General features: G+C 27.9%; 1 protein-coding gene across 1 annotated transcript; it reads right to left on the bottom strand.

The window, feature by feature from the left end:
- Window positions 1–412: 412 nt before the first annotated feature.
- On the bottom strand, window positions 413–8,104 carry LOC130811450 (LOB domain-containing protein 18-like). The gene is made up of 2 exons (XM_057677775.1): window positions 7,319–8,104; window positions 413–1,139 (listed from the first exon to the last, which is right to left on the bottom strand). Exons 1-2 carry the CDS (start codon window positions 7,676–7,678, stop codon window positions 741–743), a joined length of 759 nt encoding a protein of 252 aa, XP_057533758.1. The 5' UTR covers window positions 7,679–8,104; the 3' UTR covers window positions 413–740.
- Between the last annotated feature and the right edge of the window lie 5,194 nt (window positions 8,105–13,298).

The following is a 13,298-nucleotide window of genomic DNA, read 5'->3' on the forward strand; positions in this document are numbered from 1 at the left end:
CGAACATATTTATTCTATAAGACAAATAAGAATTTTTGTACAATACTTAGGCCTCATGTCTTAAAGAAACCCTAATATTTACTCTCTACTAAGAGACAATTTGCACTTATGCAAATCTCACTGACTTGGTTGTCAGAGATCAAGGTCCCTAAAAACCATTCTACGCCTTCCTAACCTTTGTTACTTTTGTAGGTCAAACACATCAAGGTAGTCGTATCGCAAGATTAGTCAGATAGTAAGGACAAACCCTTAAACCATGGCATAAAATTTCTTAAGGCAAACCATTGACTAATTCTTAGTTAGTTCCTAATCAATTATCTCTAATTCATAACATGAACAAATATATATGTTGTTAAAGATATGCAAAGTTTATTAGTTCCATCCACTGATAAAATATTATATACTTTTAGAACAATTTAATTGAAATACATATTAGTTAAGCAATCTTTCACAAACTTTCCTCTCTTGTACTGTTTTGGATAAATAAAAGTAAGATTCACCAACTTTTAATACCTACTTATAATCAACGAAAATTTAAAAATTTCTGACATATATAAAGCATAAAATAAAATTCAAGAAGGCAAAAGAAAAGATAAATTAAAGTATCTAAATAGTAATAACAATTGGTAGACCCAGTTATCCAAATTATACTGATGTAAACTCAAATTCTCTAAACCAATGCAACCATCTCAAAACGTCTTGAGTCGGGTTAAATACTTGTTAATCTGAGTTAAGTTAACTCATTTAGACATTGATGATGAAGGAGATGGATCATGGTGCATGTGCCCAATATTTGGAGATCCATGTCTATGCAGAAGCTCCCGTGCTACTGCTTGGAGATCGCCTCCTCCTAATGGGCCTCTATTACTTGTACCATATGAGCGTTGATCCATAGAGCCTCTTTGTTGTTGTTGTTGTGGTTGCTGTTGCTGCTGCATGGCCCATAATGGTTGGACCACTGGGTCAAAAAGCGAAGACAAGTCATAGGTTGCAGGGACAGTGGACGTCGACGGTAAGTCAGCTATCGATAATTGCAGTGGTGGCATAAGTGGTTGTGGTGGCGGTGGCGGTGGTGTTGGTACCTCTAGGGTTGCAAGGTGTGCTTGTAGATATGACAGCTCTGTTTGCAAATTTACCACCTAGTGCACAAGTTGAGAATAAAACAAAAAAAAAAGAAAAATTCTAATTAATAAATTTTAGAGCTAGTCTAATGAGAGATCTTTTTTTTTAGTAAAATAACCTCAAAACACAAAGTCTATATGTTAAGAATTTGTATTATTAAGCTTTTAAAATCATGTATAAAATGCGTCTCATTGTGAGACCATCTTCACCATCTACTTTACATGTTGAAAAAAGTTGTGAAGATCATGCCCGTATCTAGCCAGGGGCGAGTGGGGCAAAGGCCCAAGGCCACATATTTTAGAAATTCGGTAGGTTTAAATTTAAATATTAAAAAATAAAAAGATAAAGAATTAAGAGTGGTAGTGGATATTATTGGCAAAGGAATAATTGTCCGACAAGTATAGTAAATGAGAAAGATTTATACGCATCTTTCTCAAAAACAAATGTAAACTCTTCCATCTCTTCCATATTTGAAATTGAAATTTTAAATTGTTTTGTAATATTTGAAAGGGCCCTATTTCTAATCTTGCACCTAGGCCAACAAATGTTGAGAAATGGGTGAAGATATAACTTTTGATTCAAGACAATCTTGATATAAAATCCAAAGTATGCTTTCAAGTTAATCTTAATATTTCATGTTCAGTTTTCAATCTCTTTCTACCTTACTTTGAGGATAATCTATAGAGATTTTTTATTTCATGCATGAATACGGTAACATAGTACTTTAATAAGCATTTAAACAAGTAAACAAATGAGCAAAATGCAAATCCCTATAGAAGCTTGCTTTTCTTTTTTTCTCTTTGAAATAATTAGAAAGCTAACAATTTAGTTGGTATGTCATAAATTTATTTGAAAGAACTGAAAGCAGGTCATCAAGTCTAATATTTTTCTTCTTTATAATGTAACAAATTAAAAGGGGCATAATAGAAATACGATTTGGGAATGTTTCATCATTTCAATACATTGGATTGGGCTGAAAAATTTAGTGTTCATATAAACTTATGATTTAGTGTTAAATTTAAATATCATAAGTATTGAATTTAGAAAATGAATTTCATTAATTCAATTAAATTAGTTTGGGCTGCAAAAATAAGTGTTCAAATTAACTCATCCAATGATAATTTATTAATTAATTTTTCGTTTTACGGTAGACTAGTACGCTATTTAGATAGCAATCTTTGAGAAAAAAGAAATAAATGAAAGGGGAATGGAAGAAGGCAAAGGAAGAGAAGAAATATGAAAAATAATAACTCTTGTATGTTTAGGAAGGAATGGAAGAAAAATGAAAGTTTTCCCAGTAAATCTTTCTACTACAACAAAATTAACTCTTAGTGACACATATTTAACGACATTGAAAAATATGTCACAAATTTATATTTTAGTGTTTAATTGTTGTTGTATAAATTTCATTATAAAATGATTTAGTAACATTTTATTTGGTATTAAGTGACATACGTAATTATCACAATAGCCTATAGTGACGTTTATGAGAAATGCCATTATATCCTATATCCAGCAAAGTTTTAGTATGCTTTGTTTATTATGCTGCTAAGTGGTCCCATAAATGTCACTAAAGTCAATATATATACCATTAGAAATTTAAAATAGCAGCATTTAAATTAAATGTCATTAAATATTTCTCACTAAAAGTATATTATGCTGTAGTTTTCTAACTTACAAGAGATTTAGAACTTAATAAAAATTATTTATCTAATCCCTTCAAATTATACCCCTTTAAATATTTTTCCTTTAAATCTCTCCCCTTTCTCTCCCTTCATTTCATTTCATCCAAACATGTACACCCTAAGGGACGAAGAGAGTCAAGTAATGAAAACTGAAATTAAAAGCTTTCTACATCCCTCATTTAAAAAAAATCAGATTCTAAATCAAGTAATATTGCCATGTAATCAACTATCGTCCATTAAAATACTTTGATTTGTCAAAGCTCTTAAAAGATAATATTTGTGATCATTTTTCAACATTTTTAATAATATGTATGATATCAACATTGAGCTAAGTTAATTGATATCTACTATCTCATCAAATAATAGTAATAATAATAATAATAATAATAATAATAATAATAATAATAATAATAATAATATTATTATTATTATTATTATTATTATTATTATTATTATTATTATTATTTAGAAAATTTCTCGTGAATAATATATTTTTCACTAAGTTTACTATAGTGATAACAACAGTGATGAAAATGGTTGATGAAGAAAGTTATAATTGTTTTTAAGTTTTATATATCAATTATTCTACATTTTTACTTTTCGTTTAGACTTTAGTTTAATTTTCCTTATTTTGGGTGATTTACCTATAATTGTACGTAGATTATTAACAAGTTAAGAATGCTGATGGAAAATAAATCTCATAATTGGTATTATTCATTGTAAATCAAATGTTAATATTATTATAAAAATAAGTTGAAAGTTAAATTATTAACGGTATTTTTCCTTATTATTAATATTAGTATTAAATAACCAAGGAAAAGTAAAAAAATTAAATTTTAATAAATTCGAGGTAACAACTTGCCTTAAGGCATACTCAAGACAAAGAAAATAAGAATGAAAATTCAGTTAAAAGTCAGAAGAACACATAAATACACGATGTCCCTACATACATACCATTGATGAAGCATGTGGGAGATGGGTAAGCTAACAAACATATAAATGAGGATGCATAAACTAGGGTAAAGCTGGCTCTTTATGAAGCAAACAGAATAAATATGTAAATAATTAAATCAAAGAATAATCAACAATACTTGTATTAATATTCTAAAGATAATAAAAAGGAAAACTAAGACCGACCAATTCCTTAATACCTGCAAAATTCATCTAGCACAAAAAAATTGGCTAACCAACCTTTAAACACCACAATAATAGACAAATATTATTAATGCTAGCTGCAATTTTCGATTTTCCAACCATATCAAGTTTTTTTTTTCTTTGTTTTATGGCAATCCAAATGTATCCTCAAATTCAGTAACACATTCAAGTCTTGTTTCCCCGCACCATAATCATTACTTTTCCAATCCTCTCCTCTTTTTCTACTGGTTTGCCTAATACTATGCAACCCTTATGTCCCGTGTGAGTATATTATTACGATTACTCGGACTTTCAAGTTTAACGGATTTTTTCTTCATATTGTTCTTATAAGTAATTACTTTTTAATGTAGCATTTAAATGTTGATTAATTTAATTTTGTTTAAATTCATTGAAATTTCTTATTAATAATGAACATTGATTTTACGATGTAAGTATTAAGAAAGGAAATACCGTTCTTATCCTATGTAATTTATTTTAAGCAAAATATAAAAATTATTTCTGCTAACCAAACACACATAGGAGTTAATTTTGGTATGTATTTATTTTACATTAAAATGAACAAACATCTATCCTTAATTTAGTACTTGGATAAATAAGTGACAACATCAATAAACATTCTTATGATTCTTACTGTTTATAAAATCAATAAAATAGCTAAAAACAATTGACCGCTCTAGATATGTGAAGATGCTAAATTTTGACATTAAAAATTTACAAATTTTTAAATGAAATAGTGATTATTTTAAAGTGAATGATCCAATATAAAAATATTGTTTTAAAGTGATTATTTATAATCTTAAAATGATTAATAACAATTTTAATAACCTTTAATAGTCATAGATTGGTCACTTATGATCTTAAAGTGATCATTAATAATCTTAGAGTAATCAATTAGAAAAATAAGTTAATTATATGGAAACGGTCTCAGAAAAATTTAAGTTAAAATAAAAGTTGTTATACAAAAAAATATAAAAAAGTTAAATTCATTAAAGCAATGTATCTGCTTACGAATATAAATATTTGGGAACATACAAATGGAAAGTAATAAATAAGAAACGTTTTGAATCCAGTAACGCCATTTAACAACATAACCAATTAACCATCTCATTATTTAAAAAAAGTACATGAAACTGAATATAATATAAATTTTAATTATAAAAAAATACCTTAGCTTAGTGATTGTTTAATAATAAGATAACACCAGATAAACAAAATATTACGCTAACACGAAAACAATTATAAGAAGGTAATTAGCCTAATTTATGTGTAATTTATGTACTTGAAACATTCTTGATGGATACAAACTTGACCTCTTAATAGAAAGTTTAACTTAGTGGGATAACCATTTAAACAAATACTGATTACACCTTCGATCTATAATTGTGAAAGTTTTGGATGTACATAAACAATAAAATATAGTAATATTAGTTTATTTCCCCCTATGGTTAATTTTTAATTTATTGATTTTTATTTGTTATTTGTCAATGTTATCATTAACTTAGCTTGTATACTACATTGAACATAATTTCAACTAGATTGCTTAGAAGTTACTTAGTGTAGGTTACCTTTCATTAAATAATAGCACTATATGCAACACCTAATGATAATAAGGTTATATAAGATTATAGAGTATATTAATATAAATTATAATTATAAATGTTAGCGTTAATTCTCCTAATTCAGTTTTAAATGATCTACCTATTTATAGATATCTAATTTGAAGGTGTGAGATGAAACGGAACAAGTTGTTGTCTAAAAATAATATATGTCACTTCATGAACAAGGACATGCAATAATGTTGATGATTTTAATTATAGGGATTTAGTGGATGAAGAAAAGGGACCGATTAATTGTATGTTAATTTTGATATATGGTATCTTACAATTCTAAGAATTCAAAATTTGAGGAGTAACTTCTTTTTAAACAAAAAAAAGAAAAAAAAGCCTTATACTTAACTCATAAATCTCAATGAAGTTGAATAGACTTGTTACTTGAATACAAAAGCCACATTTCGCCTAAATTCGTAATTAAGAAAAAATTGCATGCAATCATTTAAGAAATTTATTTAAAAATGTATAAATCAATTTACGCAACCGAAATTCATATGCAAGTGGAATTTAATAATTTTCATTGTTTCTTCTTCCTTATTCATGCTAAGAATTTAACACTTATTTTATCAGGAAAATAAAAAGCCAAAATAACTTATGTGTTTCTACATGAAACAATTTAATTCAAATATAATGTTATGTAATGCACTTTTAAATGCTATAGCCATTCACAAGATTTACCAATCAAACGTTAACATTTGAACAGTCTATTAATATTGAGTTACGTAAACATTTGAACAGTCTATTAATATTGAGTTAATTTAACATGAGCTTTGTGGAAATCAAAACAAAACTAATACGCTGGTTTACCATATCTATATGATAATATTTGGAGAGCCTATAAATTTAATTAAAAGCTACTATAATTTAATATTCTCTCCTATTCACCTTAGAAGTCTCATTTGATTTTTTACGGATTTTAAGGAGAGTCAAAAGTGGGACCCTAAGGGTAGGAAAGAGAGTGGTATTATGGATTTTTAATGTAAGAGAGAAAAATTAGTATGGGTAATGGAGGTTATAATTGAAAATAGGATAAAACTACTAAGGGCATAAAAAGTCAAAAACCTATATCAAAAATAGAAATGGGACAATTAAGGTGACTTGACTATAAAAGAAAATGGGACACATAAGCTGAATAGGAGGGAGTATATGAAATGGTTTTTAGATACATAGAAATTATTTTTATTTTGTGTAAAAATAAAAATATTCGAAGTCATATACAACTTTTAAAATATTTTTACATTTATTCATTTTAATAAGTATAAAAACCAACGGCTGATATTTTAGAATAAAACCACCTACACTTTAGATTATATGATATATGATGATTGTGCATGGTGGTAGACATTACCCATATTAATGATGTTTAATCAGAACTGGAATTTGTAGAAATCTATTAGTAATCATGTTATTCAGAATTGAATTTTGTGGAAATCAAAACACAAATAATGTACTGTATAATACAACTTCGAAGTCTATTAATCATGTTATTACTTCATGATTGCATTTTCTAAAAATCAAAACAAGACTTAAACCTCATATGATCTCTGTTAATCGTATTGATTCAGAGTTGGATTTTGTGGAAGACTTATAAAAAACAATGCTCTTTAATATCATGGAATCATCCATTAAGAGAAACTCAATATTTTCTTAACTTAAATATATCAACAACATAAAACTTATATTTCCACAAATTAAAAAAAAAAAAAAAAAAAAAAAGAAACCCAGAAAATTAAAACAAAAATATACCTGTTGTTGAAGAGCAAAAATATGAGCAACACAGCCATAAACAGGGTCGCGAAGTCTAGCTTGAGCCTCGTAACAAATAGTAACAACAGCGTCAAGTCTTTTATGTACAGGGATATGTAGCAACAACTTGGACACATTACTGGCTCCAAACACCTTATGGACCGCTGCGAAATGTGCTGCACCTTGTTCTGAATCAAAATAAGGTGCAAATATGCACCCAACTACACATTTCCTACGCAAAAACTTACAAGCTCCACAAGGACCTCCATTTCCGCCGCCCCCACCACCACAACTACCAGATCCACCACTCCCTCCGCTACCCCCACCCACGCTACTTCCGACGTTTCCACTAATACTCATTTCAATTACAACTCAACCTATTTTTTTTTAATTTTTATTTTTGATTTTTTGTGTGATTATGATATATATAAATATAAATGTATATATGATATACCTAGGGTTTTCTTAGTTCTATGAGATTTGTTTTGTTTGGGGATGAACAATTTTGAGGGTTGATATAAGAGATGAGGGTGTAATAAAGTAGTTGAGGGTTTTATTGGGTTGGTTAGGTTTTTAAGGATGAATCGAAATGTTTTTTTTTTTTTTTTTTTTTTATTTGGGTTGTATGAAATGAGATGATCGAGTTAAGTAGATGAAGGAGAAGAAGAAGAAAGGGAGGGAGAAGAGGAAGAAAGAAGAGGAGAAATCTTTAAAGCCACGCGAAAAAGCAAACAACATTAAGCTGCTTACGTGAAGCAAACATGATATAAGTCATAGCTTAGTTTAACTCCAAGCACCTCACTTCTTTCTCTCTTATTTTAAGTTTTTATCACTTGCCGTTTTATTTATACAAGTACTTGAAATTCATGTTTGGAGCATAGATGATTATGCATTGGATTAGAATCGGAGATTGATCACTAATTAAAATGAGACGATCTCACAGTCATACCATTTTTATTGAGCCGGCCCAATATATGTTTTTTGTCTTAAAGTGGTCACTTATAATGTTAAAGTAATCACATACAATTTTAAAATAATTATTGTTTATAGTCTTAGAGTGATTAATAATAACTTTAAAACGATGACTTAAGATTCTAAAATAATCAATTAAAGAAATGAGCTAATTATATGAGTTTGTCTCATGGTGAGACGGTCTCATACAAGATGAGCTGGAGATTGATTATGGATGTCAACTCATAATAATAGTTTCAGCTTGTTTAGTATGAGACAGTCTCGTCAGTTTAGATAATTTGCCTATTTCTCTAAGTGATCACTCTAAAATTGTAAATGATCATTTAAAACTATATCGGTCACCTTAATATTATAAAAAGTGATCAATTTATAATTATAAATGATCACTTTACGGTCATACATAATTAGTACTTTAAGATAGTATATAAATGTATATTGTGCTAGCCTAATAGAAATAGTTCATGAGAATTTGTGAAATAGTTTAGGTAATATTCTACACTTCACATATATGTATTATATTAAATATACCTAAATTAACTTGACTAAAAATTTTAGCTCATAATAGAACTCTCGAAATTAGTTATATAAGAAGGGTGTTGAAAATAAGAAGGGTAAGAATGACTCTACATCTTTTATTTCACTAAAATAAAAACATTTAGGGTAACAATTGAGCCGAAAATACATGATTTTAAAAGTAACTATGTTACACAAAAAAGTAATTATAACATAAATTTTTAGAATATTCTTACTTTATAACATAGTATTCTTTTTTGTATATATAGTGACAAAACAAAATCAAACAAAAATCTTTCTAATGCTTCTTATTTTAAAATTCTTCTTCTTTGATCATATACATATATATATATATATATATATATATATATATATATATATATATATATATATATATATATATATATATATATATATATATATATATATATATATATATATATATATATATATATATATATATATATATATACACACACATACATATATATATATATATATATATATATATATATATATATATATATATATATATATATATATATATATAACAACTAGCTCTCTTACTAGTGACCTATTCAACTACTAGTTTAAAATCTTGTGAAAGTAGGCCAGAAGTGTTGAGGTAGCACACTCTCACCATACACGATGCTTTGAACCTATCAGTATCCACTCACCATATAAGATGCTTTAAACTTGTGACCATCAGTCACATTAACTTATCTTACCATGTTAATGAACATACTCACATCAAATGCTTAAATTAACAATTTAAGTTTACATATTGGATTTTCGATGTCGGATTGGAGTCGGATTCGAAGTCGAGTCTAATTGTATGATTTTTTGTATGATTTGACTTCGACTCAACTCCAAATTAAACCCAACTCCAACTCAGAGTCAGACTTAACTTATGAGTTTGACAAGCTGAGCCGAATTCGGACTAAGTTATTTTTCCTAGTTATCATATTAAGAAGAAAATTATAGCAAAGTAAGCAGGGGCGAATCTGAGGATATGCAGTGTGTCCAACCATATAGGGCCCCCTAAAGCTAAAGGGCATCATATCAAACTATCATATTTAAATAATATACTATTGTGGTAGGGTAGTTGGTAGAAATTTTACATTACATATCAAAGATTATAAGTTCAAAACCTATTAATTACATTGTTCTCTTTTTTTTTATCTCATTCAAAAACAACTCTTTAATTTTCAAATATTTTCTTTACATCTTTTAATTTTTAAACAACCGTCAAACAACAATTATCACTAACTTAATTTATATAAGAATAATTTACAATTTATTCAATTCTAGTACTTTAAATTAAAATTTTGTTTATTTTTTATTTTAGTTTTAGAAAATCTCTCTTTCTATGAATGGCCTCAATTTTAAATATTTATGAAAATAAACAAGATTCGTAAGTAGTGGTTCTGCCCCTGGCATGTGGTATGCACTATTTTCTCTTTTTTTTAATGATTTTCACAAATCATTTTTATTTTATATAGAAATTCATTTTAACTGTTACTCGTATTTCTTCGGTCAATTTATTATTTATCTTGTGTCTTATTAAATAACTACAAATTAATAATACAACTCCTAAGAGGTAAATTAAATGCAAAAATTAATATTCATATAATAGAATGAGAGATACATGCGTAGGGCCATAAGAAAAGAACAATTGTGTCCTTACTATTAGTTCATTTAGTTGTTAGACAATAACTGTTACAAAATAAGCAGCGAGTTATGAGAGATATAGTAACAAAAACTTTGTTGTCAAGACTCAATAGACGTGGCAGTCAAGTATAAAAGCTTTCAAGTCTGTTTTGTATTTCTTCCGTTTCCCAGCACACGCTTTGGACAAACACCGGACGGCGCGAGATTTCCCCCGTTACGTACTTGAACTAGACGGTTCATTATTCATACTCTTGTCTTGTTAGTCGTAGGTCATTTCACTTTCACCATACTCAGCTTTTGCCTTTTCCTATGTTATAGATTTTATCCCATTAAATGGTACTAGTAGTTTTTATGATCATCATTTCAGTTCTTAGTAGACGTAAGTTTAAAAACACGTGTCTTGTGTTTCAATAGTGATGCCACAGGGTAGGTCTGGAACCATGAACCTTTTTAAGGTTTCAAAAAAATTTGTTAAACCCGTGAAACCGTGAACAGTAATCGAACTGCGAAATCGCAAACTAGTTTACCTCAATTGGACTGGGCCACCTACTTACCGGTGCCAAGAACCACCTCGGCAGGCCCGTTTCAAAATTTTTGGTGGCCTAGGGGTGAGATTAGATGCAGGGGACCTTATCGCCGCACCCCTTCAAATATTATAAAGCAATTCAAAATTTTAATTTCAACAAAATTTTGAAAATTCTACTAATGTCAAACGCAAAGATCCATAAAAGGTTCAAAAACATATTAACATTCTCTAACTACTCAAATAAAACACTTTCTACGAGCATTTCTAGAAGCAAAATCACTAATAATCGAACCTACATCAATATGTTCCAACATATTTTTTTCAATAGATAAAATGGCTAGACCATTTATCCTTGTACACCTCAAATAGACATACTTTAGAAATATATATATATATATATATATATATATATATATATATATATATATATATATATATATATATATATATATATATGTGTATATATATATATATATGTGTATATATATATATATATGTATATATATATATATATATATATATATATATATATATATATATATCTATATATATATATATATATATATATATATATATATATATATATATATATATATATATATATATATATATATATATATATATATATATATATATATATATATATATATATATATATATATATATATATATATATATATGTGTGTATATATATATATATATATGTATATATATATATATATATATATATATATATATATATATATATATATGTATATATATATGTATATATGTATATATATATATATATATGTATATATATATATATATATATATATATATATATATATATATATATATATATATATATATATATACATATATATATATGTATGTATATATATATATATATATGTATATATATATATATATATGTATATATATATATATATGTATATATCACTACTACATTAACGAGCAATGGCGACTATCTATTGCGACGGTTAGTTATGAACCGTAGCAATAGATACTCTATTGCGACAGTTAGGACCCTATTGCTTCGGTTATTTTTAAACCGTCGCAATAGACCACTTTCAACCGTCGCAATAGACATTTACTTTCAACCGTCGCAATAGATATTACTTTCAACCGTCGCAATTGATGAAATAATATTAGGGCGCAGTTGCCGGGAAATCAAAAATAAAAAATTTCATTTACTTTCAACTTTCCCACTCCCACCTTCACTTCCTCTGAATTTGTTATCACAAAACCCTATTCTTCATTCTTTGCCAATTTGATATCCTCTGAAACGTCATTGATTGCTGAATTTCATTATTTGCGAATTTCCTCTGAAACTGAATTTGATTTCTTCATTCTTCTTTGCGAATTTCGATCTAGTGTTCGTTGGTTGCTGAATCTCGATCAATTGAAACTGAAATTGAAACTGAAATTCGATCAATTGCTGCTTTGTTCTTGCTCGTCCTGGAGGTTGTTCGCATCCCTACTGCTGCTCAAAATAAAGGTACTAAAATTTGCGTTTTCATTCATTGCAGTTCTTAATTTTGCTTGATCTTGTTATACCTGATCTTTTTATTGTTCCTAACTTTGAGGATTTCGTTGGTTTTGTTAATATACTGCTGATTGCCCAGTGGTTATTTTTTTGTTCGCTTTTTTTTGTTAATATACTGGAGGTTGATTTCGTTCGCATCCTCTTAATTTTTTTTTGATTGAATCAGTGGTTATTTAGATTGCCCATGTATCATTTTCAGAATATGTAGTTTGGTTGAATCAGTGGTTATTTTGATTGAATCAGTGGTTAACATTACTTCTTTAGAGATGTCAGATGGTTAATGTAGTACTAATTTATTAGCTTAGTAATTATTAGTGTCATGAACTATGAAGGAGATCCTGACCTAGATGTACTACCAAATGAAGTCCTCAATATCTGACTTCCATCTCGAGAAAAGCAAAGACTTGTTACCCCCATTGAGTGTAACTCTTTACCTTAAAGGATGATTTTGTTTGTTTCATAGAAGAGTGTATTTTGATGAGTTACACTTGAAACATTTTGGTTGTGCTCTTCCAGTATGAAATCAGTTTTTTAGTGTGAATCATTACCTTAAAGGATTTATTTACCTTTCTTTCACATTGGCTCATGGTTGTGCTTCTCCTTCATGTTGCTTGATGTAGGAATATGAAGTAATTTCATATGTAGGAATATGAAGTAATTACCTTAAAGTAACTTGTTGTTTAGGTAGCAATTTGACCGTTGAATGGCTGAATAAGCGTCCTGTCTAGCCTTCTGCTTTCCCGCATACC

The sequence above is a fragment of the Amaranthus tricolor genome, chromosome 4 (genome assembly GCF_026212465.1).
Source record: "Amaranthus tricolor cultivar Red isolate AtriRed21 chromosome 4, ASM2621246v1, whole genome shotgun sequence".
NCBI lineage: Eukaryota > Viridiplantae > Streptophyta > Magnoliopsida > Caryophyllales > Amaranthaceae > Amaranthus > Amaranthus tricolor.

Bases quoted from the DNA above. Each gene is read 5' to 3' on its own strand.
- LOC130811450 (XM_057677775.1), bottom strand. From the start codon at position 7,678: ATGAGTATTAGTGGAAACGTCGGAAGTAGCGTGGGTGGGGGTAGCGGA. The intron at 1,140-7,318 runs GTATATTTTTGT...CTTGTGCACTAG, and splicing joins TTTTTGCTCTTCAACAACAG to GTGGTAAATTTGCAAACAGA.